The sequence below is a fragment of the Xenopus tropicalis genome, chromosome 5 (assembly GCF_000004195.4).
Source record: "Xenopus tropicalis strain Nigerian chromosome 5, UCB_Xtro_10.0, whole genome shotgun sequence".
Classification (NCBI taxonomy): domain Eukaryota; kingdom Metazoa; phylum Chordata; class Amphibia; order Anura; family Pipidae; genus Xenopus; species Xenopus tropicalis.
The window spans coordinates 313130-340502 of record NC_030681.2 but is presented as its reverse complement, the minus strand read 5'-3'; the positions used below and the strand labels follow the sequence as shown (position 1 = coordinate 340502).

The 27373-nt window shown below is 57.9% G+C and overlaps 2 protein-coding genes across 7 annotated transcripts; one reads left to right on the top strand and one right to left on the bottom strand.

The window, feature by feature from the left end:
• Window positions 1–2003: 2003 nt before the first annotated feature.
• On the bottom strand, window positions 2004–22093 carry klhdc3 (kelch domain containing 3). Of its 4 annotated transcripts, none has more exons than XM_031901506.1 (11): window positions 22037–22093; window positions 8390–8597; window positions 7436–7600; window positions 6800–6915; window positions 5997–6068; window positions 5254–5467; window positions 4783–4869; window positions 3593–3701; window positions 3334–3407; window positions 3186–3264; window positions 2004–2503 (listed from the first exon to the last, which is right to left on the bottom strand). In XM_031901506.1, exons 2-11 carry the CDS (start codon window positions 8541–8543, stop codon window positions 2437–2439), a joined length of 1137 nt encoding a protein of 378 aa, XP_031757366.1. In that variant the 5' UTR covers window positions 8544–8597; window positions 22037–22093; the 3' UTR covers window positions 2004–2436. The 4 variants fall into 4 exon arrangements, with proteins under 4 accessions (XP_031757366.1, XP_031757365.1, XP_031757364.1 ...); XM_031901505.1 differs by lacking the exon at window positions 22037–22093 and adding an exon at window positions 13326–13530; XM_031901504.1 differs by lacking the exon at window positions 22037–22093 and adding an exon at window positions 10869–10979.
• Window positions 11159–25823, top strand: mea1 (male-enhanced antigen 1). 3 transcript variants are annotated; one of them, XM_031901501.1, is made up of 4 exons: window positions 11159–11261; window positions 22662–22871; window positions 23760–23850; window positions 25444–25821. In XM_031901501.1, the coding sequence occupies exons 1-4, from the start codon at window positions 11175–11177 to the stop codon at window positions 25599–25601; spliced, it is 546 nt and encodes a 181-aa protein (XP_031757361.1). In that variant the 5' UTR covers window positions 11159–11174; the 3' UTR covers window positions 25602–25821. The 3 variants fall into 3 exon arrangements, with proteins under 3 accessions (XP_031757361.1, XP_031757362.1, NP_001120030.1); XM_031901502.1 differs by lacking the exon at window positions 11159–11261 and adding an exon at window positions 13626–13718; NM_001126558.2 differs by lacking the exon at window positions 11159–11261 and having other exon boundaries at window positions 22661–22871; window positions 25444–25823.
• The last annotated feature ends 1550 nt before the right edge of the window (window positions 25824–27373 follow it).

Below are 27373 nucleotides of genomic sequence, written 5' to 3'. Positions count from 1 at the left end.
TTTTTATGCAACGCAATGACGGCTGCACGCGTTTCTTTGCCGGTCACCATGGTAACAATGGAAGAACAATGATTTCAAGCATCACCCTCCTTTTAACAAGTCTGCCATTGTAACCCAATCAGCCATAACGACCTCCAGCCTTGTGTTCCCCAACATTCTCCCCTGAGTTAACAAGACAATGAAATGATCTCAGCGGGCCCTTTAATGACAGCAGTGAGATGCAGTGGGAAGGTTTGTTTGGGATGAAGTTCATTTTCCCGGCCCAGAAGGGCAATTCATCTGATCCCCATAACATTCGGGGGTATATGCAAATTGCTATTATAAAAACTTAAGCAGCAACTTTTCCAATTTCCAATATTTATATAATTCTCAAAACTTTTGGCCACGACTGTACTCTGGGGCCTCAATATACAGTGTCTCAGGCCTCACATAAAGCTTCATAAAGGGCTCAGTGAGGCCCAAACATCTCCTGTGTATTGGAGCCTGTCCTGCCGCTCCCCATTGGGCTCCCAAATAACCAATCACAGTCCTGACTGGTTCTCCCCTTTGGACCTTCTCTTCATGCCTGTGTTGCTCCCCAACTGGTTGTTATATTTAAATGTTGCTCATGGGTAATGATGGGGGACCCCTGTGTTAGACTCTGTGACCCACAAATGATGCTGACGCTGCCCGTGTATCATTGTAAGGTGTTTGCCTATCTGATCCCCATGTGCCTCTATGGGGGGGCGGCCATGTTGGTTCCAGAGGGGCCCCTTAGCATTGAATATAGAAATGATTTTATGAGGTACAGGAATCTTATATCAGAGACCCCCAAACTGCTGCTAGTGAGTCCGGTTGGGTCGGTGCCTAAATGGCGAGTCCGGTCGGTGCCTAAATGGCGAGTCCAGTCGGTGTCTAAATGGCGGGTCGGTGCCTCTGTAAATAGCGAATCCGGTCGGGTCGGTGCCTCTGTAAATAGCGAGTCCGGTCGGGTCGGTGCCTCTGTAAATAGCGAGTCCGGTCGGGTCGGTGCCTCTGTAAATAGCGAGTCCGGTCGGGTCGGTGCCTCTGTAAATAGCGAGCCCGGTCGGGTCGGTGCCTCTGTAAATAGCGAGTCCGGTCGGGTCGGTGCCTCTGTAAATAGCGAGTCCGGTCGGGTCGGTGCCTCTGTAAATAGCGAGTTCGGTCGGGTCGGTGCCTCTGTAAATAGCGAGTCCGGTCGGTGCCTAAATGGCGAGTCCGGTCGGGTCGGTGCCTAAATGGCGAGTCCGGTCGGGTCGGTGCCTAAATGCCGAGTCCGGTCGGGTCGGTGCCTAAATGGCGAGTCCGGTCGGGTCGGTGCCTCTGTAAATAACGAGTCCGGTCGGTGCCTCTGTAAATAGTGAATCCGGTTGGGTCGGTGCCTAAATGGCGAGTCCGGTCGGGTCGGTGCCTAAATGGCGAGTCCAGTCGGTGCCTAAATGGCGAGTCCGGTCGGGTCGGTGCCTCTGTAAATAGCGAGTCCGGTCGGTGCCTCTGTAAATAGCGAATCCGGTTGGGTCGGTGCCTAAATGGCGAGTCCGGTCGGGTCGGTAACAATGTAGTGTGTATTCCAGCCGTAGGGATTGTATGTAACAAACCCAAACATTCCAGATGTATTGGTGGGGAGGAAAGGAGATCTCACCATCAGCATAGGAAGGGGTTCCTTACTGTAAGGGCAGTCAGGTTATGGGGTTCCCTACCCAGAGAGGGGGAATGAGTGATTTATTGGGGGTGAGGAGGAAAGGGGATCTCACCATCAGCATAGGGAGGGGTTCCTTACTGTAAGGGCAGTCAGGTTATGGGGTTCCCTACCCAGAGAGGGGGAATGAGTGATTCATTGGGGGTAGGGAGGAAAGGGGATCTAACCATCAGCATAGGAAGGGGTTCCTTACTGTAAGGGTAGTCAGGTTATGGGAACCAGTTCAGCTGGGGGGGGTTATTAGCCGTTTGGGTCAATCTGAGGGGCAGAACATTGGGGGGCACACACACTCGCACACACACGGTGCCAGTCTGACAATTTATTGACACGTGAGTGAGTTACAGAGGGGGGTGCACATGTTGGCAGAGGAGTCAGTATTGGGGTACAAGTGAGCGCTGTATGTTGCTCCTGTGCAGAACAAAGGGGGTGCCATCTTGTTTCCCTTCTGCGCTGCTTCCGATTGGCTGGGGGTTGTACATCCATCAGTCGGTGAGCGCCGTGGGATTAGGGACACGAGGAGCCAAGTTCTCAGTCGGGGCCCCTGTGTCGTATTGAATAGTTTGTTAGGGCCCGAGCTGTACCCCTGTTGGTGCTTGTGTTGTAGCAGATCTCGGGGTGCGCAGACCATGGCGGTGCATATTTGTGGGCTAAAGACATTGTTGCGTGTGATAGGTCAGACCGAGAGATTACTGTCCAATCTGGCAGAAGTAGAGAAGATCATGTGACTGGGGGCAGTTCTATCCGTGGGAGGAGAGCAGGGGCCGGCTGATATTACTGTTTGTTGTCATTGCCGAGAGCTCCCACCTGTAGGAGAGAATGGGCACAGTCAGCGAGAGAGAGGGGCCCCGTGACACAGTCAGCGAGAGAGAGGGGCCCCGTGACACAGTCAGCGAGAGAGAGGGGCCCCGTGGCACAGTCAGCGAGAGAGAGGGGCCCCGTGGCACAGTCAGCGAGAGAGAGGGGCCCCGTGGCACAGTCAGCGAGAGAGAGAGAGGGGCCCCGTGGCACAGTCAGCGAGAGAGAGAGAGGGGCCCCGTGGCACAGTCAGCGAGAGAGAGGGGCCCCGTGGCACAGTCAGCGAGAGAGAGAGAGGGGCCCCGTGGCACAGTCAGCGAGAGAGAGAGAGGGGCCCCGTGGCACAGTCAGCGAGAGAGAGAGGGGGGCCCCGTGGCACAGTCAGCGAGAGAGAGAGGGGGGCCCCGTGGCACAGTCAGCGAGAGAGAGAGGGGGGCCCCGTGGCACAGTCAGCGAGAGAGAGGGGCCCCGTGGCACAGTCAGCGAGAGAGAGAGGGGGGCCCCGTGGCACAGTCAGCGAGAGAGAGAGGGGGGCCCCGTGGCACAGTCAGCGAGAGAGAGAGGGGCCCCGTGGCACAGTCAGCGAGAGAGAGAGGGGGGCCCCGTGGCACAGTCAGCGAGAGAGAGAGGGGGGCCCCGTGGCACAGTCAGCGAGAGAGGGGCCCCGTGGCCCTGGCACAGTATTGCTCACCTGATGTCATGGGGCAAACACGATTGGTCGAGATTGTAGTGCAACACGGCTAATTTGCACAGCGTCTTCAGACTGGGACCTGTAAGTACAGCAGCAACGTTACCTGAGGGTCAGCTTCCCCTTTAACAGAACCCCGAGTAGAACTTACTGAAGTCCAGAATGTACAGGTCCGAATGATCCATCAAGTAGAACTCGTCCTGCAGGTCCTGATCCTGGGAAGGGCTGGGGGGCCAGAAACAGGCAGGTCAAGCCCCATAACCCCCACTGTTACCCCTCAGCCCCTATCCCATACCCCTCAGCCCCTATCCCATAACCCCCCCATACCCCTCAGCCCCTATCCCATAACCCCCACACCCCCTTCACTACTGCCCCCCATCACTTACCCACCCTGTTGCCCCATCACTTACCTAGTGCCCCCAAAGAGAAGGATCTTGTCCCCCAGCACACAGCAGCACTGCCTGCGCCTCGCACACGGGCCTTTGCCCTGCACTTCCACTCGCTGCCATTGGCCGGACTCTGGGTAGAAATAAAGTGAGTACTGGGGCACAGCTCAAGGGTTAAATGGGGGGGGAATATTTAGTTCAGCGGTTCCAAACCTGTGGGCCGGATTTCACAGGGGTCGCCTATGATTATGGGAAAACACATATTTCCGACGGTTTTGGGAATAACTTTATGGTTGGGGGGCACCCCTACACAAGGGGCGGTATTATAGGGGCGCGGCATTAGGGAGGAGCACGGAGTTAGTTCCTAAAATGGCCGCTCCAGCCTGGGATATGTATATTAACCTGCTGTGCTTAGTAACCTGCCCGGAGACGCTACTCCCATTGGTCATTAGAGCCAGTATAGCCACGCCCCCAGCCCCTGCAGCCTCCTCCCTGCTACAGTAAGGAACTGTGGCACTGTATATGGGCAGCGCTGGGACAGGGGGATTATGGGTAGGCTGAGGGATTATGGGTGGTCTGAGGGATTATGGGTAGGCTGAGGCAGCGCTGGGACAGGGGGATTATGGGTGGTCTGAGGGATTATGGGTAGGCTGAGGCAGCGCTGGGACAGGGGGATTATGGGTGGGCTGAGGGATTATGGGTAGGCTGAGGGATTATGGGTAGGCTGAGGGAGTGCTGGGACAGGGGGATTATGGGTGGTCTGAGGGATTATGGGTGGTCTGAGGGATTATGGGTAGGCTGAGGCAGCGCTGGGACAGGGGGATTATGGGTGGTCTGAGGGATTATGGGTGGTCTGAGGGATTATGGGTAGGCTGAGGGATTATGGGTAGGCTGAGGGATTATGGGTAGGCTGAGGCAGCGCTGGGACAGGGGGATTATGGGTAGGCTGGGGGATTATGGGTAGGCTGGGGGATTATGGGTAGGCTGGGGGATTATGGGTAGGCTGAGGCAGCGCTGGGACAGGGGGATTATGGGTAGGCTGAGGGATTATGGGTAGGCTGAGGGATTATGGGTAGGCTGAGGGATTATGGTTAGGATGAGGGATTATGGGTGGGCTGAGGGATTATGGGTGGGCTGAGGGATTATGGGTGGGCTGAGGGATTATGGGTAGGCAGTGCCATATAAGGGGAGGAGGGGGGAGACACAGTCGGTACCTGGTGTGAATTTCCAAAGGTCCTGAAAGTGGCGATTGAGTCGAGCGTTGTATCCGCCGAACACGTAGAGCCCCCCCTGGTACGGAACTGCAACAGGAACAGCACTGTCACCCCCACCGGCCCCAACACCCCCACACCCACAAACTGGGGTGCACTCTCACAAGCACAGTGTCACGGGGGGGCACAGGCTCTCACAGAAAGGGGGGGGCACAGGCTCTCACACAACGGGGGGGGGCACAGGCTCTCACACAAAGGGGGGGGCACAGGCTCTCACACAAAGGGGGGGGCACAGGCTCTCACACAAAGGGGGGGGGCACAGGCTCTCACACAAAGGGGGGGCACAGGCTCTCACACAACGGGGGGGGCACAGGCTCTCACACAAAGGGGGGGGGCACAGGCTCTCACACAAAGGGGGGGGCACAGGCTCTCACACAACGGGGGGGGGGCACAGGCTCTCACACAAAGACTCACAGGCTGAGTGGCTCCGCCTCCCTTCGGGGGGGTTGGTGCTTTTGGGGGGGTCCAGCCAAGTCTCAATCTGGAGGTCGAACACGCGGATCTGATTGCAGTAAATCTCGTTGTTGGAGTGGAAGGGCCCCGCCCGGTCGGCCCGGCCCCCAAACACAAACATCCGGCTGCCGATTACTGTGGCCGAGTGAAAGTCTCTCCAGCGGGCGGCGCTGCCCTATAGGGGGGAACCCAACTAATCAGAGAAAGGGTGAGACCATTAACGGCAGCAATGGGGGGGGGGGGGGGGAGAAGGTGCAACTAGTAGGCCCTAGGATGGAGATCAATGGGACCCGGGGGATATAATGGGGGGGCTGACAGGGGGGCACTTACCTTGGCTCTCACTAAGGCCCAGTTCATGGGTATAATGGGGGGGGCTGACAGGGGGGCACTTACCTTGGCTCTCACTAAGGCCCAGTTCATGGATATAATGGGGGGGCTGACAGGGGGGGCACTTACCTTGGCTCTCACTAAGGCCCAGTTCATGGATATAATGGGGGGGCTGACAGGGGGGCACTTACCTTGGCTCTCACTAAGGCCCAGTTCATGGGTATAATGGGGGGGCTGACAGGGGGGCACTTACCTTGGCTCTCACTAAGGCCCAGTTCATGGGTATAATGGGGGGGCTGACAGGGGGGCACTTACCTTGGCTCTCACTAAGGCCCAGTTCATGGGTATAATGGGGGGGCTGACAGGGGGGCACTTACCTTGGCTCTCACTAAGGCCCAGTTCATGGTTCTGGTGTCCAGTTTATGGATCTCATTGGAGAAACAGTCGGCCTGTGGGGAAGAGAAGCCGAGTTGGACTTGGATAGAGACTTGGCTGAAGGATGGGGGGGGGGTTAATAGAACAGTTTCTGATTGGACCAGTGTTGTTAGGGGGGTACCGCAGGGGTCTGACCTTGGCCCTCTGTATTTACAATGTGGGTCAAAGCACCCTTGACAGATGCCCGTTTAGGCTCACTGACTCCCCTGGAACCATTTGGCGCAGCCTCTCTATTCCCCCCACTTTTACTCTTAAAGGGGAACTGTTCCTTTAATGAAAAGCTTTATTCTAAGAAAGGAGAAACGTTAGAGAAGCTATAGAGTTGGGGTGTTACTGGGGGCAGGGTATTACTGAGGGGGCGGGTATTAGTAAGGCCCAATCACACAGATCTGATCAGTGGCCCTGGGGCCGGTACCTCTCACACTATAGTTATGTACGGCAGCCCCATACACGGCCGGCTATTGCCCATTTTAGCTGGTTTGTTGCCCACATTAATGTGCTGTACCTCGCAGGGCATAGGTCCCGCCCCCAATAAGCATCCAACCAGGCCCCGCCCATCACACAGCCCAGAACATCAGCCATCTTGGTTCCAATACAAAAGGGAGGGTGTGTAGTAAGTGGGGCGCCCAGAGCCCCCCCATTCCCTTCCCATACGGCCCCCCATTCCCTTCCCATACGGGCCCCCCCATTCTTCCCTTCCCATAGGGCCCCCCCATTCTTCCCTTCCCATAGGGCCCCCCCTTACCAGCTGCTCATATCCCCCGAATATGTACATCGTCCTCTCATAGACACAGGCGGAGTGTCCGTCTCGGGCCCCGGGGATCTGCCCAGTCACGCGGGGAGTTGCCCACTGGTGGGTCCCTGAAATAAGGAAAAAGCCCATTACTCTGGGGCAGATAGGAACTACCCCCCGGCCCCCCTGATGTTCCCGAGGGGGGAGACACATACCCCCCGGCCCCCCTGATGTTCCCGAGGGGGGAGACACATACCCCCCGGCCCCCCTCATGTTCCCGAGGGGGGAGACACATACCCCCCGGCCCCCCTGATGTTCCCGAGGGGGGAGACACATACCCCCCGGCCCCCCTGATGTTCCCGAGGGGGGAGACACATACCCCCCGGCCCCCCTGATGTTCCCGAGGGGGGAGACACATACCCCCCGGCCCCCCTGATGTTCCGAGGGGGGAGACACATACCCCCCCGGCCCCCCTGATGTTCCCGAGGGGGGAGACACATACCCCCCGGCCCCCTCATGTTCCCGAGGGGGGAGACACATACCCCCCGGCCCCCCTGATGTTCCCGAGGGGGGAGACACATACCCCCCGGCCCCCCTGATGTTCCCGAGGGGGGAGACACATACCCCCCGGCCCCCCTGATGTCTCACCTGTGTGGAAGGTGTAGAGGACATTACAAGCCCCCTCGGTGTCATTGCGCCCCCCCCAGATATAGATGATGTCATCGATCAGAACCGCCGTGTGTCCGTATCGCATGTAGGGGACGTTGGACGGAGCACAGGACGAGGGGGGGAGTTTCCGCCAGCGCAGCGACACTGGGTCAGGGGGGAGAATATACACTGGTATCAGAAAGGGCAAATACATTCATTTTCTGCCCCCCACCCCAAGAAATATGGCACATAGGGATTCCCCTGTACTAAGCACAATTCAGCAGGAACAGCCCCCTAAGTTTGCTCATAGCCTGTACAGAGAGATACCATAAAACTATGGCACATAGGGATTCCCCTGTACTAAGCACAATTCAGCAGGAACAGCCCCCTAAGTTTGCTCATAGCCTGTACAGAGAGATACCATAAAACTATGACACATAGGGATTCCCCTGTACTAAGCACAATTCAGCAGGAACAGCCCCCTAAGTTTGCCCATAGCCTGTACAGAGAGATACCATAAAACTATGGCACATAGGGATTCCCCTGTACTAAGCACAATTCAGCAGGAACAGCCCCCTAAGTTTGCTCATAGCCTGTACAGAGAGATACCATAAAACTATGGCACATAGGGATTCCCCTGTACTAAGCACAATTCAGCAGGAACAGCCCCCTAAGTTTGCTCATAGCCTGTACAGAGAGATACCATAAAACTATGGCACATAGGGATTCCCCTGTACTAAGCACAATTCAGCAGGAACAGCCCCCTAAGTTTGCTCATAGCCTGTACAGAGAGATACCATAAAACTATGGCACATAGGGATTCCCCTGTACTAAGCACAATTCAGCAGGAACAGCCCCCTAAGTTTGCTCATAGCCTGTACAGAGAGATACCATAAAACTATGACACATAGGGATTCCCCTGTACTAAGCACAATTCAGCAGGAACAGCCCTACCTGTGTTGAACACATGTACATCGATTTGCCTGAGGGTCTCGTAGTCCTCCCCAGAGCAGTAACCACCGAAGGAGAAGACCCCGACTCCCACAGCGACTGCAGCATGATTCACTCTTCGTGGACCCCCCTCTAGATGCACCGTCCACCGCGGCATCCCCCCACCGCATACCTGGGAAAGGGGGGGCCCTGCAAATCTCACCAAATGATGCTGTGAAAGGAAAAATATTAACATATTACCAGGAAACCAGACTCTGAGTGAGTATCTGAGCCCCCCGAGCCTTAACCCCGAGCCCCCCCTGCCCCACACCTCTCCTATGCACCCCATTGGTCACTGCTACTCTGGCCCAGCAACCCTCTCACCCTCACTGACATATCACAGGGCCTGATGGGAATGTGATAGGGACCTTAGATTGTAAGCTCACTGGGGCAGGGGCTGATGGGAATGGGATAGGGACCTTAGATTGTAAGCTCACTGGGGCAGGGGCTGATGGGAATGGGATAGGGACCTTAGATTGTAAGCTCACTGGGGCAGGGACTGATGGGCATGGGATAGGGACCTTAGATTGTAAGCTCACTGGGGCAGGGGCTGATGGGAATGGGATAGGGACCTTAGATTGTAAGCTCACTGGGGCAGGGACTGATGGGAATGGGATAGGGACCTGAGATTGTAAGCTCACCGGGGCAGGGGCTGATGGGAATGGGATAGGGACCTTAGATTGTAAGCTCACTGGGGCAGGGGCCGGTGGGAATGGGATAGGGACCTTAGATTGTAAGCTCACTGGGGCAGGGACTGATGGGAATGGGATAGGGACCTTAGATTGTAAGCTCAGTGGGGCAGGGGCCGGTGGGAATGGAGTACAATGAAGAATAAGGAACTGGGGGCAATTTCTTCCCTTCTTTTGGGAAAGTCTTAGCGCTCGGTTTAGCTGTTGGGGGTTAAACATATGAGCAATTGGCAGCCAATCACATTTAAAGGGGAACTAAAGCTCAATGTAGAACTGAGTAGAATTCCTGCCTGCGCTGCAGCCAATAACAATTTCCCAGTTAGAGAAGCAGAACCGGGAGTCACTGGGCCGTGGGGCAAAGAGTGGGAACCAGCCCAAGCGCTGAGTCAGAACCAGCACTGCAGGGAAACAAACAGTAAGAAATGTGAATGAGAATCCAACCGGAGCCGACCCACTCCAACCGGAGCCGACCCACTCCAACCGGAGCCGACCCACTCCAACCGGAGCCGACCCACTCCAACCGGAGCCGACCCACTCCAACCGACGCCGACCCACTCCGACCGACGCCGACCCACTCCGACCGACGCCGACCCACTCCAACTGAAGCCAACGACCCAATCCAACCGGAGCCGACCCACTCCAACCGACGCCGACCCACTCCAACTGAAGCCAACGACCCAATCCAACCGGAGCCGACCCACTCCAACCGGAGCCGACCCACTCCAACCGGAGCCGACCCACTCCAACTGAAGCCAACGACCCAATCCAACCGGAGCCGACCCACTCCAACTGAAGCCAACGACCCAATCCAACCGGAGCCGACCCACTCCAACTGAAGCCAACGACCCAATCCAACCGGAGCCGACCCACTCCAACTGAAGCCAACGACCCAATCCAACCGGAGCCGACCCACTCCAACCGGAGGCCGACCCACTCCAACCGGCGCCAACCCACTCAACTGAAGCCAACGACCCAATCCAACCGGAGCCGACCCACTCCAACCGGAGCCGACCCACTCCAACCGGAGCCGACCCACTCCAACTGAAGCCAACGACCCAATCCAACCGGAGCCGACCCACTCCAACCGGAGCCGACCCACTCCAACCGGAGCCGACCCACTCCAACTGAAGCCAACGACCCAATCCAACCGGCGCCGACCCACTCCAACTGAAGCCAACGACCCAATCCAACCGGAGCCGACCCACTCCAACCGGAGCCGACCCACTCCAACCGGAGCCGACCCACTCCAACCGGAGCCAATGACCCAATCCAACCGGAGCCAACGACCCAATCCAACCGGAACCAACCCTATCCAACCAGAGCCAATGACCCAACCGGATCCAACGGCCCAATCCAAAGAGAACCAAGCCGATCCAACCCAACCGGAGCCAACGACCCAATCCAACTGGAACCAATCCAATCCAACCCAACCGGAGCCAACGGCCCAATCCAAAGAGAACCAAGCCGATCCAACCCAACCGGAGCCAACGACCCAATTTAACAGGAGCCAACGACCCAATCCAACCGGAACCAACCCAATCCAACCGGAACCGACCCAACCAGAACCAACCCAACCAGAACCAATCCAACCAGAGCCAACCCAATCTAGAGAGAGTGCATATGACACTAAGGGGTCCCATAAGCACTGTGTGCAGCACTAAGCAGCCCAGCCCAGACAGGGGACCCCCACATTCATGCACCAAGGCACCCCCAGACAGTGAGTATAAGGAGACGAGGAGGCGGAATACACTTACCGACCAGTTGCTACAGGGGAACAGGAGGGACTCACTGGCACAATTCACGGCTTCCTCACCAGTGACATCATCAGGAAGCGACTGCATAAACAGGCTCTCTGCTCAGAAAGGCGCAATCTCATTGGATACAGCCGGTGTCAATCACCAGTCGGTTCCATGCCCGAGCCTATAGTGTATACTAATGGTCAAAGTGTGTCGCTGCAACCGGTGCCCAGTCAGCCGCTTATCTGTAGGCATGGAACCGACTGGTGATTGACACCGGCTGCAGCCAATGAGATTGCGCCTTTCTGAGCAGAGAGCCTGTTTATGCAGTCGCTTCCTGATGATGTCACTGGTGAGGAAGCCGTGAATTGTGCCAGTGAGTCCCTCCTGTTCCCCTGTAGCAACTGGTCGGTAAGTGTATTCCGCCTCCTCGTCTCCTTATACTCACTGTCTGGGGGTGAACTGTACCTGGGGTCCCTGGGTGCTGCCTCTGTCAGGCTGGGGGGGGGTAACAACTCAATATCGCCCTGATTTCTCTTCAGCTCTACAACTTCCTCTGTGACACCCCCCCAGTGTCCCCTACACCCCCACCCCCAGTGTCCCCTACACCCCCACCGCCAGTGTCCCCTACCCCCCCCACCCCCGTGTCCCCTACACTCCCACCCCCAGTGTCCCCTACCACCCCCACCCCCACTGATGGGAATGTGATAGGGACCTTAGATTGTAACTCACTGGGGCAGGGCTGATGGGAATGGGATAGGGACTTAGATTGTAAGCTCACTGGGGCAGGGGCTGATGGGAAATGGGATAGGGACCTTAGATTGTAAGCTCACTGGGGCAGGGGCCTGGGAATGGATGGGACCTTAGATTGTAAGCTCACTGGGGCAGGGACTGATGGGAATGGGATAGGGACCTTAGATTGTAAGCTCAGTGGGGCAGGGGCCGGTGGGGAATGGAGTACAATGAAGAATAAGGAACTGGGGGCAATTTCTTCCCTTCTTTTGGGAAAGTCTTAGCGCTCGGTTTAGCTGTTGGGGGTTAAACATATGAGCAATTGGCAGCCAATCACATTTAAAGGGGAACTAAAGCTCAATGTAGAACTGAGTAGAATTCCTGCCTGCGCTGCAGCCAATAACAATTTCCCAGTTAGAGAAGCAGAACCGGGAGTCACTGGGCCGTGGGGCAAAGAGTGGGAACCAGCCCAAGCGCTGAGTCAGAACCAGCACTGCAGGGAAACAAACAGTAAGAAATGTGAATGAGAATCCAACCGGAGCCGACCCACTCCAACCGGAGCCGAGCCACCACTCCAACGGAGCCGACCCACTCCAACCGGAGCCGACCCACTCCAACCGACGCCGACCCACTCCGACCGACGCCGACCCACTCCGACCGACGCCGACCCACTCCAACTGAAGCCAACGACCCAATCCAACCGGAGCCGACCCACTCCAACCGACGCCGACACTCCAACTGAAGCCAACGACCCAATCCAACCGGAGCCGACCCACTCCAACCGGAGCCGACCCACTCCAACCGGAGCCGACCACTCCAACTGAAGCCAACGACCCAAACCGGAGCCGACCCACAATCCAACTGAAGCAACGACCCAATCCAACCGGAGCCGACCCACTCCAACTGAAGCCAACGACCCAATCCAACCGGAGCCGACCCACTCCAACCGAGCCGACCCACCAACCGGCGCCAACCCACTCAACTGAAGCCACGACCCAATCCAACCGACCCACTCCAACCGGAGCCGTCCAACCGGAGCCGACCCACTCCAACTCCCCACCGGAGCCGACCCACTCCAACCGGAGCCGACCCACTCCAACCGGAGCCGACCCACTCCAACTGAAGCCAACGACCCAATCCAACCGGCGCCGACCCACTCCAACTGAAGCCAACGACCCAATCCAACCGCCGACCCACTCCAACCGGAGCCGACCCACTCCAACCGGAGCCGACCCACTCCAACCGGAGCCAATGACCCAATCCAACCGAAGCCAACGACCCAATCCAACCGGAACCACCCTATCCAACCAGAGCCAATGACCCAAACCGGATCCAACGGCCCAATCCAAAGAGAACCAAGCCGATCCAACCCAACCGGAGCCAACGACAATCCAACTGGAACCAATCCAATCCAACCCAACCGGAGCCAACGGCCCAATCCAAAGAGAACCAAGCCGATCCAACCCAACCGGAGCCAACGACCCAATTTTAACAGGAGCCAACGACCCAATCCAACCGGAACCAACCCAATCCAACCGGAACCGACCCAACCAGAACCCACCCAACCAGAACCAATCCAACCAGAGCCAACCAATCTAGAGAGAGTGCATATGACACTAAGGGGTCCCATAAGCACTGTGTGCAGCACTAAGCAGCCCAGCCCAGACAGGGGACCCCACATTCATGCACCAAGGCACCCCCAGACAGTGAGTATAAGGAGACGAGGAGGCGGAATACACTTACCGACCAGTTGCTACAGGGGAACAGGAGGGACTCACTGGCACAATTCACGGCTTCCTCACCAGTGACATCATCAGGAAGCGACTGCATAAACAGGCTCTCTGCTCAGAAAGGCGCAATCTCATTGGATACAGCCGGTGTCAATCACCAGTCGGTTCCATGCCCGAGCCTATAGTGTATACTAATGGTCAAAGTGTGTCGCTGCAACCGGTGCCCAGTCAGCCGCTTATCTGTGGCATGGAACCGACTGGTGATTGACACCGGCTGCAGCCAATGAAGATTGCGCCTTTCTGAGCAGAGAGCCTGTTTATGCAGTCGCTTCCTGATGATGTCACTGGTGAGGAAGCCGTGAATTGTGCCAGTGAGTCCCCCTGTTCCCCTGTAGGCAACTGGTCGGTAAGTGTAATTCCGCCTCCTCGTCTCCTTATACTCACTGTCTGGGGGTGAACTGTACCTGGGGTCCCTGGTGCTGCCCTCTGTCAGGCTGGGGGGGGTAACAACTCAATATCGCCCTGATTTCTCTTCAGCTCTACAACTTCCTCTGTGACACCCCCCAGTGCCCCTACACCCCCACCCCCAGTGTCCCCTACACCCCCACTACCCCAGTGTCCCCTACCCCCCCCCCCCGTGTCCCTACACCCCCACCCCAGTGTCCCCCTACCCACCCCAGTGTCCCCTACACCCCCCACCCCCCCGTGTCCCCTACAACCCCCCGCCCCGTGTCCCCTACACCCCCACCCCAGTGTCCCTACCACCCCCACCTTCCCCCGTGTCCCCTACACCCCCCACCCCCAGTGTCCCCTACCCCCCACCCCCCCGTGTCCCTACACCCCTACCCCAGTGTCCCCTACCCCACCCCCAGTGTCCCCTACCACTGTGCCCCTACCCCCCCCACCCCCAGTGTCCCCTACCCTACCACCCCCCGTGTCCCCTACCCCCCACCCCCGTGTCCCCTACCCCCCACCCCAGTGGGGTCCCTACCCCCCACCCCAGTGTCCCCCTCCCCCACCCCCCGTGTCCCCTACCCCCCCCACCCCCAGTGTCCCCTACCCCCCCACCCATGTCCCCTACCCCCACCCCCCGTGTCCCCTACCCCCCCCACCCCAGTGTCCCTACCCCCCCCAACCCCCAGTGTCCCCTACCCCCACCACCCCCGTGGTCCCCTACCCCCCCCACCCCAGTGTCCCTACCCCCACCCCCACCGTGTGCCCCTAACCCCCCCACTCACCGTGTCCCCTACCCCCCACCCCCCGTGTCCCTCTACCCCTCCACCCCCAGTGTCCCTACCCCCCACCCCAGTGTCCTACCCCCCGACCCCCCAGTGTCCCATACCCCCACCACCCCAGTGTTCCCTACCCCACCCCCCGTGTCCCTACCCCCCAACCCGTGTCCCCTACCCCCCCCAGTGTCCCCTACCCCCCACCCCCCGTGTCCCTACCCCCCCACCCCCACGTGCCTTACCCCTACCCCGTCCGTGTCGCCTACCCCCTCCTGCCCCGATGCCCCCCCCAGTGTCCTACCCCCCACCCCCCCCGGTTTGTCCCCTACCCCCCACCCCGTGTCCCCTACCCCCCACCCCCCGTGTCCCCTACCCCCACCCCCCGTGTCCCCTACCCCCCACCTCCCCCCGTGTCCCCTACCCCCCACACCCAGTGTCCCTACCCCCCCCACCCCCAGTGTCCACCCCCCCACCCCCCAGTGTCCCCTACCCCCACCCCCCAGTGTCCCCTACCCCCCCACCCAGTGTCCCTAGCCCCCACCACCCCAGTGTCCCTACCCCCCCACCCCAGTGTCCCTACCCCCACCCCAGTGTCCCCTACCCCCACCCCCATGTCCCCTACCCCCCACCCCCAGTGTCCCCCGTACCCCCCTACCCCCCAGTGTCCCCCTACCAACGCCACCCCCAGTGTCCCCTAAGCCCCCCCATCCGGTCCCCCCGTGTCCTCCCCCACCACCCGTGTCCCTACCCCCCCACCCCCCCAGTGTCCCGTACCCCCACCCCCCATGTCCCCTACCCCCACTCCCCCAGTGGGTCCCCTACCCCACCCCCCAGTGTCCTACCGCCCCCCCCCCCACCCCCCAGTGGTCCCCTACCCCCCCACCCCTCAATTTCATGTCGCCTACCCCACCCAGTGTCCCCTACCCCCCCACCCCCAGTGTCCCCCTAACCCCCCACCCCAGTGTCCCCTACCCCCACCCCAGTGTCCCTACCCCCCCCACTCCCCAGTGTCCCCTACCTCCCACATCAGCCTTTGATAACGCGAAACATTCGCCATCCCACCATCTTACCCCACCAAGTGTCCCTACACCCCACCGCCCCAAGTGTCCCTACACACCCCACCCCAGTGTCCCTACACTCCCACAGGACTATACCCATGTCCACCCCCCCCACCCCCCATGTCCCCTACCCCCACCCCGTGTCCCTACCCCCCACCGCCCCAGTTTCCCCTACCCTCCCCACCACCCAGGTCCCTACACCCCCCCCATCCCAGTGTCCCTACCCCTCCCCAGTGTCCCTACACCCCACCCCCAGTGTCCTACCCCCCTACCCCAGTGTCCCTACCCCCACCCCAGTGTCGCCCTACCCCCCCCCACCGCCCCAGTGTCCCCCTACCCCCCCACCCCAGTGTCCCTACACCCCCACCCCCAGTGTCCCTACCCCCCCACCCCCCAGTGTCCCTACCCCCCACCCCCAAGTGTCCCCTACACCCCACCCCAGTGTCCCCTACCCCCCCCACCCCGTGTCCCCTACACCCCACCCCCAGTGTCCCCTTACACCCCACCCCAGTGTCCCTACACCCCCCACCCCAGTGTCCCCCTACCAGCCCCCCACTCCCAGTGTCCCTACAACCCCGCCCCCCACCTCAGTGTCCCCTACCCCCCACCACCCAGTGTCCCCCTACACCCCACCCCAGTGTCCCCTACACCCCACCCCCAGTGTCCCTACACCCCCAACCCCAGTGTTCCCTACCCCCCACCCCCCAGTGTCCCCTACCCCCACTCCCATGCCCCTACCCCCCCACCCCAGTGTTCCCTACACCCCCACCCCTCCAGTGTCCCTACGATCACCACCACCAGTGTCCTACACCCCCAACCGTCCCAGTGTCCCTACACCCCCACCCAGATGGTCCCATACCTCCCCACCCCTCCCGTGTCCCCTACCCCCACCCCGCAGTGTCTGCCCTCCCCACCCCAGTGTCCCCTACACCCCACCCCAGTGTCCCTACAACCCCACCCCAGTGTCCCTACCCCACCCCAGTGTCCCCTACCCCCAGCCCGGCCCTACCCCCCCACGCCCCCCGTGTCCTAACCCCCCCCCCACCCCCCCGTTGTCCCCTACCCCCCACCCCCTGACCGTGCCGCCTACCCCCCACCACCCCAGTGTCCCTACCCCCACCCCCAGTGTCCTACCCCCACCGACTCCAGTGGTCCGCCTACCCGCCACCTTCGGGCCCCAGTGTCCCTACCCCCCACCCCCAGTGTCCCCATACCCGCCACCCCCGTAGTCCCCTTACCCCCCACCCCCGTGTCCTACCGCCCCACCCCCCGTGTCCCTAACCCCCACCTATTACCCCAGTGTCCCGCTAACCCCCCAGTGTCCCCTACACCCCCACCCCAGTGTCCCCTACCCCCACCCAGCTGTCCCCTACCCCCCCACCCGTTCCCCTACCCCCCACCCCCCAGTGTCCCTACCCCCCCACCTCCCCAGTGTCCCTACCCCCCCAGTGCACCTCCCCACCCCCCAGTGTCCCTACACCCCACCTCCCCCGTGTCCCTACCCACGCCCAACCCGCTGTCCCTACCCCGCCACCCCCGCATGTCCCTACATCCCCCACTACCCCAGTGTCCCCTACCCGCCCCCCCCCCCCCGTGTCACCACCCCCACCCCGTGTCCCCTACCCCCCACCCCCCGTGTCCCCTACCCCCCCCCAGTGTCCCCCTACCCCCCACCCCCCGTGTACCCTACCCATCCCACCCCAGTGTCCCCTACCTATCCACCCCAAAAGTGTCCCTACACCCCCACCCCAGTGTCCCCCTACACCCCACCCCCAGTGTCCCTTAACACCCCCACCTCCAGCTGTCCCTACACCCCCACCCCCAGTGTCCCTACACCCCCACCCCCAGTGTCCCCTACACCCCCACCCCAGTGCCCCTACACCCCCACCCCCAGTGTTCCCCTACACCCCACCGACCCAGTGTCCCCTACAACCCCCACCCCAGTGTCCCCTGCCCCCCCCACCCCAGTGTCCCCTGCCCCCCCCACCACCCCAGTGTCCCCTTACACCCCCACCCCACAGTGGTTCCCTACACCCCACCCCCAGTGTCCCCTACACCCCCACCCCCAGTGTCCCCTACACCCCCACGCCCCAGTGTCCATACCCCCCCCCAGTGCCCTACCCCCTCCCAGTGTCCCTACCCCTCCAGTGTCCCCCAGAGAGAGACAGACACAGACAGACAGAGACACAGACACACACACAGAGACAGACACACACACAGAGACAGACACACACACAGAGACAGACACACACACAGAGACAGACACACACACAGAGACAGACACACCAGACAGAGACAGACACACAGACAGAGACAGACACACACACAGAGACAGACACACACACAGAGACAGACACACAGAGACAGACACACACACAGAGACAGACACACACACAGAGACAGACACACACACAGAGACAGACACACACACACACAGACACACACACAGAGACAGACACACACACAGAGACACAGACAGACAGAGACACAGACAGACAGAGACACAGACAGACAGAGACACAGACAGACAGAGACACAGACAGACAGAGACACAGACAGACACACACAGAGACACAGACAGACAGAGACAGACACACACAGAGACACAGACAGACAGAGACAGGCACACACAGACAGAGACAGACACACACACACAGAGACACAGACAGACAGAGACAGACACACACACACAGAGACACAGACAGAGACAGACACACACACACACAGACACAGACAGACGAGACACACACACAAGACACAGACAGACAGAACAGACACACACAACACACACAGAGACACAGACGAGACAGAGACAGACACAGACACACACACAGACACGAGACAGACAGAGACAGACACACACAGAGACACAGACAGACAGGACCACACACACAGAGACACAGACAGACAGAGACACAGATAGACAGAGACACAGATAGACAGAGACACAGACAGACAGAGACACAGACAGACAGAGACAGACACACACACAGAGACAGACACACACACAGAGACAGACAGACAGAGACACAGACAGACAGAGACACACAGAGACAGACAGACACAGACAGACAGAGACAGACACACACAGAGACACAGACAGACAGAGACAGACACACACAGAGACACAGACAGACAAAGACAGGCACACACAGAGACAGACACACACACACAGAGACACAGACAGACAGAGACAGACACACACACACAGAGACACACGAACAGACAGAGACAGACACACACACACAGAGACACAGACAGACAGAGACAGACACACACACACAGAGACACAGACAGACAGAGACAGACACACAGAGACACAGACAGACAGAGACACACACACAGAGACACAGACAGACAGAGACAGACACAGGCAGACCGACAGAGACACAGACCGACAGAGACACAGACCGACAGAGACACAGACCGACAGAGACACAGACCGACAGAGACACAGACCGACAGAGACACAGACCGACAGAGACACAGACCGACACACAGAGACACAGACCGACACACAGAGACACATGACCGACACACAGAGACACAGACCGACACACAGAGACACAGACCGACACACAGAGACACAGACCGACACACAGAGACACAGACCGACACACAGAGACACAGACCGACACACAGAGACACAGACCGACACACAGAGACACAGACCGACACACAGAGACACAGACCGACACACAGAGACACAGACCGACACACAGAGACACAGACCGACACACAGAGACACAGACCGACACACAGAGACACAGACCGACACACAGAGACACAGACCGACACACAGAGACACAGACCGACACACAGAGACACAGACCGACACAACAGAGACACAGACCGACACACAGAGACACAGACCGACACACAGAGACACAGACCGACACACAGAGACACAGACCGACACACAGAGACACAGACCGACACACAGAGACACAGACCGACACACAGAGACACAGACCGACACACAGAGACACAGACACACACACAGAGACACAGACACACACACAGAGACACAGACCGACAGAGACCCAGACCGACAGAGACACACACAGAGACACAGACCGACAGAGACCCAGACCGACAGAGACACACACAGAGACACAGACCGACAGAGACCCAGACCGACAGAGACACACACAGAGACACACACACAGAGAGACACAGACAGACTTCCTGCTACACTGCCCCAAATACTCAGCACTGAGAGACACCCACTGCCAGAGACTGTCCCATCACATCCCAGACTTCCCATCTATAGAAGAAAAAAGAAAACTCCGCATCCTACTGGGAGAAGAGGCACCAACAGCAACAATGGCAGCACAATACATAACTGACTGTCATAGACTGAGAGAGACAGGACTTTCCCCTGTCCCCATATACTGACCCCATATCCCCACCCCTTAAACTCCCCCCCATTCCCATATACTGACCCCCTAACCCCACCCATTACACCCTATACCTGCTTTGGCAATGCTAAATGTATTTGGTCCTGCCAATAAAGCTCATTTGATTTGATTTGACAGAGACAGGCACACACAGAGACACAGACAGACAGAGACAGGCACACACAGAGACACAGACAGACAGAGACAGGCACACACAGAGACACAGACAGACAGAGACAGGCACACACAGAGACACAGACAGACAGAGACAGGCACACACAGAGACACAGACAGACAGAGACAGGCACACACAGAGACACAGACAGACAGAGACAGGCACACACAGAGACACAGACAGACAGAGACAGGCACACACAGAGACACAGACAGACAGAGACAGGCACACACAGAGACACAGACAGACAGAGACAGGCACACACAGAGACAGAGACAGGCACACACAGAGACAGAGACAGGCACACACAGAGACAGAGACAGGCACACACAGAGACAGAGACAGGCACACACAGAGACAGAGACAGGCACACACAGAGACAGAGACAGACACACACAGAGACAGAGACAGGCACACACAGAGACACAGACAGACAGAGACAGAGACACAGACAGACAGAGACAGACACACACAGAGACACAGACAGACAGAGACAGGCACACACAGAGACACAGACAGACAGAGACAGGCACACACAGAGACACAGACAGACAGAGACAGGCACACACAGAGACACAGACAGACAGAGACAGGCACACACAGAGACACAGACAGACAGAGACAGGCACACACAGAGACACAGACAGACACACAGAGACACACACAGAGACACAGACAGACAGAGACAGACACACACAGAGACACAGACAGACAGAGACAGACACACACAGAGACACAGACAGACAGAGACAGACACACAGACAGACACAGACAGACACACACAGAGACACAGACAGACACACACAGAGACACAGACAGACAGAGACAGACACACACAGAGACACAGACAGACACACACAGAGACACAGACAGACAGAGACAGACACACACAGAGACACAGACAGACAGAGACAGACACACACAGAGACACAGACAGACAGAGACAGACACACACAGAGACACAGACAGACAGAGACAGACACACACAGAGACACAGACAGACAGAGACAGACACACACAGAGACACAGACAGACAGAGACAGACACACACAGAGACACAGACAGACAGAGACAGACACACACAGAGACACAGACAGACAGAGACAGACACACACAGAGACACAGACAGACAGAGACAGACACACACAGAGACACAGACAGACAGAGACAGACACACACAGAGACACAGACAGACAGAGACAGACACACACAGAGAGACAGACACACACAGAGACAGACACACACAGAGACAGACACACACAGAGACAGACACACACAGAGACAGACACACACAGAGACAGACACACACAGAGACAGACACACACAGAGACAGACACACACAGAGACAGACACACACAGAGACAGACACACACAGAGACAGACACACACAGAGACAGACACACACAGAGACAGATACACACACACAGAGACAGATACACACACACAGAGACAGATACACACACACAGAGACAGATACACACACACAGAGACAGATACACACACACAGAGACAGATACACACACACAGAGACAGATACACACACACACACAGAGACAGATACACACACACACACAGAGACAGATACACACACACACACAGAGACAGACACACACACACACACAGAGACAGACACACACACACACACAGAGACAGACACACACACACACACAGAGACAGACACACACACACACACAGAGACAGACACACACACAGAGACAGACACACACACAGAGACAGACACACACACACACACACACACACAGAGACACACACACACAGAGACAGACACACACACACACACACAGAGACACAGACAGACAGACACACAGACACAAGGGCATTTTGCACCCAAGGGACCTTACCTTCCTGCTCACGTCTTTCCCTTCCCCACTTCTCCCACCAACGCACTGACCCCCCCCGGCCCCTCTGCCCCCCCCCCCCCCCCCCCCATTGCGCCTCACACTTAAAATAGAGGCAGGAGGAGTCGGGTTTCCACTTGGCAGGAAAAGGCACAACTGGGGGGGGGGGCATATATTGAGCACATGGGCCTTGGGGTGGGGCGGGGGGGGGGGTAGATACACAATATGGCATTAGGGCAGGGGTGGGAGGTGCAGAGCCCGGAGTGGGAACCCATGGGTGGGAGGTACAGAGCCCGGAGTGGGAACCCATGAGTGGGAGGTACAGAGCCCGGAGTGGGAACCCATGGGTGGGAGGTACAGAGCCCGGAGTGGGAACCCATGGGTGGGAGGTACAGAGCCCGGAGTGGGAACCCATGGGTGGGAGGTACAGAGCCCGGAGTGGGAACCCATGGGTGGGAGGTACAGAGCCCGGAGTGGGAACCCATGGGTGGGAGGTACAGAGCCCGGAGTGGGAACCCATGGGTGGGAGGTACAGAGCCCGGAGTGGGAACCCATGGGTGGGAAGTACAGAGCCCGGAGTGGGAACCCATGGGTGGGAAGATGCCAGTATAATGTATTTTCTCTGTAGGGGCAGTTACCAGACAAAATGGGGCCAGAACGTGTTTTCCCAAACCAGAGCGATGAGCTGGGAGATGCCCAGGATGCCACTGTGGAGTGGAGTGGGGGGGAGGAAGAGGAGGAGGATGGGGAAGTACAGAGTGGGTATCAGTACCAGCCCCTAAACCAGGATCCAGAAGAAGGAACCCAGACAGAAGGAGACATCCAGGAGCGCCTGCAGGTAATTGCCCCTAAGCTGTTACTTTCATTTGATGCGAATCTGCCCAATCGGCATTATATACCCCATAGATCCCCAGGGCCAGTACCCCATAGATCCCCAGGGCCAGTACCCCATAGATCCCCAGGGCCAGTACCCCATAGATCCCCAGGGCCAGTACCCCAAAGGCTCCAATGCATGTAATCCCATATTGCTGGGGCAACAACATCAAATGGCTCTGAGTAGTAGTAGTTTGTAGGTCCACCTCCTCACTTGAGCCTGAGGTTCTAAGTATGGTTTCTTGGTCCCACCTCCTCACTTGAGCCTGAGGTTCTAAGTATGGCTTCTAGGTCCCACCTCCTCACTTGAGCCTGAGGTTCTAAGTATGGTTTTTAGGTCCCACCTCCTCACTTGAGCCTGAGGTTCTAAGTATGGTTTCTAGGTCCCACCTCCTCACTTGAGCCTCAGGTTCTAAGTATGATTTCTAGGTCCCACCTCCCCACTTGAGCCTGAGGTTCTAAGTATGATTTCTAGGTCCCACCTCCCCACTTGAGCCTGAGGTTCTAAGTATGATTTCTAGGTCCCACCTCCCCACTTGAGCCTGAGGTTCTAAGTATGATTTCTAGGTCCCACCTCCCCACTTGAGCCTGAGGTTCTGAGTATGGTTTTATAGGTCCCACCTCCTCACTTGAGCCTGAGGTTCTAAGTATGGCTGTGGGCTCAGAGCCTCATTCTGACAGTTGAACACTTTCATTCTAATTGGCTAGCACGCCTCTCGGTGGGCCTGTATGATGCTACAGAATGGGCTTGGCCAGGGAGACCCTTGGCAGTTGCCCACAGTACTGGTTGATGCCAATCTCAAAAGTGAATGGCGGGGCCAGCAGTCTGGTTATTGTGACCTCTCTCCCGTAGGCAATGAGACTGCACCTTCCTGAGCCTCCAGCAGACAGTGAAGATGAGGAGGAGAGGGAGGAAGCCGCAAGCTCCATTCCTATGGACCCAGGTATTTGGACCTTTCATAGAACCTCTGGTAGGGACAGAGGAAACACATGTAGGTTCCTCCCCGGGGGCTTCATTCTTAACCCATGGGAAGTCACAGGAAGGCTACCGTGAGGGTAGGGGGGACCGTGCCAGTCTAGAGTAGGTTGGTACCAGTACCACCAGTACCAGTACCACCAGTACCAGCCTATATTCACTAAGCTCGGGAGCCTCACCACCTCGTAGGTGCTGAAGCCTTGGATAGGGACTCCCTGTGCCCATACACGTGAGTGCCCATATACGTAAGTGCCCGTAGGTGAGTGCCCATATACGTGAGTGCCAGTAGGTGAGTGCCCATATACGTGGGTGCCCGTAAGTGAGTGCCCATATACGTGAGTGCCTGTAGGTGAGTGCCCATATACGTGAGTGCCTGTACGTTAGTGCCCCTGTACGCGAGTGCCCCTACACGTGAGTGCCCATATGTGCCCGTAGGTGAGTGCCCATACACGTGAGTGCCCATATACGTGAGTGCCTGTAGGTGAGTGCCCATATACGTGAGTGCCCGTAGGTGAGTGCCCATATACGTGAGTGCCTGTATGCGAGTGCCCCTGTATGCGAGTGCCCATACACGTGAGTATCCGTAGGTGAGTGCCCGTATGTGCCCGTAGGTGAGTGCCCATATACGTGAGTGCCCATATACGTGAGTGCCCGTAAGTGAGTGCCCATATACGTGAGTGCCTGTAGGTGAGTGCCAATATACGTGAGTGCCCCTGTACGGGAGTGCCCAAACACGGGAGTGCCCATACACGAGAGTGCCCATACACGAGAGTGCCCCTACACGTGAGTGCCCGTAGGTGAGTGCCCGTATGTGTCCGTAGGTGAGTGCCCATATACGTGAGTGCCCATATACGTGAGTGCCCGTAGGTGAGTGCCCGTAGGTGAGTGCCCGTAGGTGAGTGCCCCTGTATGCGAGTGCCCCTGTATGCGAGTGCCCCTGTATGCGAGTGCCCCTGTATGCGAGTGCCCCTGTATGCGAGTGCCCCTGTATGCGAGTGCCCCTGTATGCGAGTGCCCCTGTATGCGAGTGCCCATACACGTGAGTGCCCATACACGTGAGTGCCCATACACGAGAGTGCCCCTACACGTGAGTATCCGTGGGTGAGTGCCCGTATGTGCCCATACACGTGAGTGCCTGTATACGTGAGTGCCCGTAGGTGAGTGCCCCTGTATGCGAGTGCCCCTGTATGCGAGTGCCCCTGTATGCGAGTGCCCCTGTATGCGAGTGCCCCTGTATGCGAGTGCCCCTGTGTGCGAGTGCCCCTGTGTGCGAGTGCCCCTGTATGCGAGTGCCCATACACGAGAGTGCCCCTACACGTGAGTATCCGTAGGTGAGTGCCCATGTACGCGAGTGCCCATGTACGCGAGTGCCCATGTACGCGAGTGCCCATGTACGCGAGTGCCCATGTACGCGAGTGCCCGTAGGTGAGTGCCCCTGTACACGAGTGCCCGTAGGTGAGTGCCCATACACGCGAGTGCCCCTATACGTGAGTGCCCGTAGGTGAGTGCCCATATATGTGTGAGTGCCCGTAGGTGAGTGTGCCCCTTCCTGCCGTTGCAGCGCACGTGGAGCTGGTGAAGAAGGCGATGGCCGGGGTGACGCTCCCCTCCCTGTCGGTGCCGCTGTGGGCGGAGCAGATTTCCGACGCAGACTGGGAGCATCTGGTTCATCAGACGATCCAATCACGAGCAGCGGCCCCTCCGTCTGGCAAGAAATAATTGCCCCCCCGGCTGGGGCTCTTCTTATTGGACAATCGTTTTGGGCTGGGGCGGTTGTGTATTGGTGCAGGGAATAGGACCCCCCCAGCCCGGCAGCGCATGGTACAGTCCATATGGGGTGTTTGTTCCTCTCACTATGTGGGGGCTCCCCCCGACCAACCGCAACTGGGTCAGGGTTAACCCTCGCAGTACCGAGCCAATAAATGTTATGTGCACAAACCCCACCCTGGTCAGTGTGTGTGTGTGGGGGGGCTTTATTGTTATATATATATATAGTGCCTTCGTCTGTTGTGCGGCCCATTCCCATCAGCCCCTGCCCCAGTGAGCTTACAATCTAAGGTCCCTATCCCATTCCCATCAGCCCCTGTCCCAGTGAGCTTACAATCTAAGGTCCCTATCCCATTCCCATCAGTCCCTGCCCCAGTGAGCTTACAATCTAAGGCCCCTATCCCATTCCCATCAGTCCCTATCCCAGTGAGCTTACAATCTAAGGTCCCTATCACATTCCCATCAGTCCCTGCCCCAGTGAGCTTACAATCTAAGGTCCCTATCCCATTCCCATCAGCCCCTGCCCCAGTGAGCTTACAATCTAAGGTCCCTATCCAATTCCCATCAGCCCCTGCCCCAGTGAGCTTACAATCTAAGGTCCCTATCCCATTCCCATCAGCCCCTGCCCCAGTGAGCTTACAATCTAAGGTCCCTATCCCATTCCCATCAGCCCCTGCCCCAGTGAGCTTACAATCTAAGGCCCCTATCCCATTCCCATCAGCCCCTGCCCCAGTGAGCTTACAATTTAAGGTCCCTATCCCATTCCCATCAGCCCCTGCCCCAGTGAGCTTACAATCTAAGGCCCCTATCCCATTCCCATCAGCCCCTGCCCCAGTGAGCTTACAATCTAAGGCCCCTATCACATTCCCATCAGCCCCTGCCCCAGTGAGCTTACAATCTAAGGTCCCTATCACATTCTCATCAGTTCCTGCCCCAGTGAGCTTACAATCTAAGGGGGTGGAGCTTGACGCTAGACCAGGAAGTAGCTGTGGGAGTTGCAGTTGGTGCAGAATCTACATGAGCCTATAGCCCTGGGTGAGTGTGTGGGTTCTTTATGGGGGTATTTCTGCCCCATCAGTGCCCATACAGACTCCCCCCAGTTCCATGTGACAGCTGCCGAGCAGGGACAGACTGCTGCAAATCAGCATTTCCTCATTACGTTCCTTACAGTTGGAACCGACAGTTTAACCCTCTGAGATCTGAGTTGTTTGTAGCCTCCCCCTAAACCCTGATACTGAACAGTCTTTGTCTTCAGATCTGTTGAGAGTTGCTGTGAGGATCCCACGCTGTCACTGAGGAGAGTCAGAAGCACAACTTGCAATTTCCTCTACAAGTTAATAATGTGCCAGGGAATTATACTCCTCTGTATACAGAAGGACTGTGCTTAAAATAAAGTTGTGTTTCCAGCTGATTTATTGAGAAATTCCCCCCAAACCCCACTAGCCCCGCCCATCTGTGCCACTTCCTGCCGCCTCCTTTCCCCCCAAAACTCCACTAGCCCCGCCCATCTGTGCCACTTCCTGTCGCCTCCTTTCCCCCCAAAACCCCACTAGCCCCGCCCATCTGTTCCACTTCCTATCGCCTCCTTTCCCCCCAAAACTCCACTAGCCCCGCCCATCTGTGCCACTTCCTGTTGCCTCCTTTCCCCCCAAAACCCCACTAGCCCCGCCCATCTGTTCCACTTCCTATCGCCTCCTTTCCCCCAAACCCCACTAGCCCCGCCC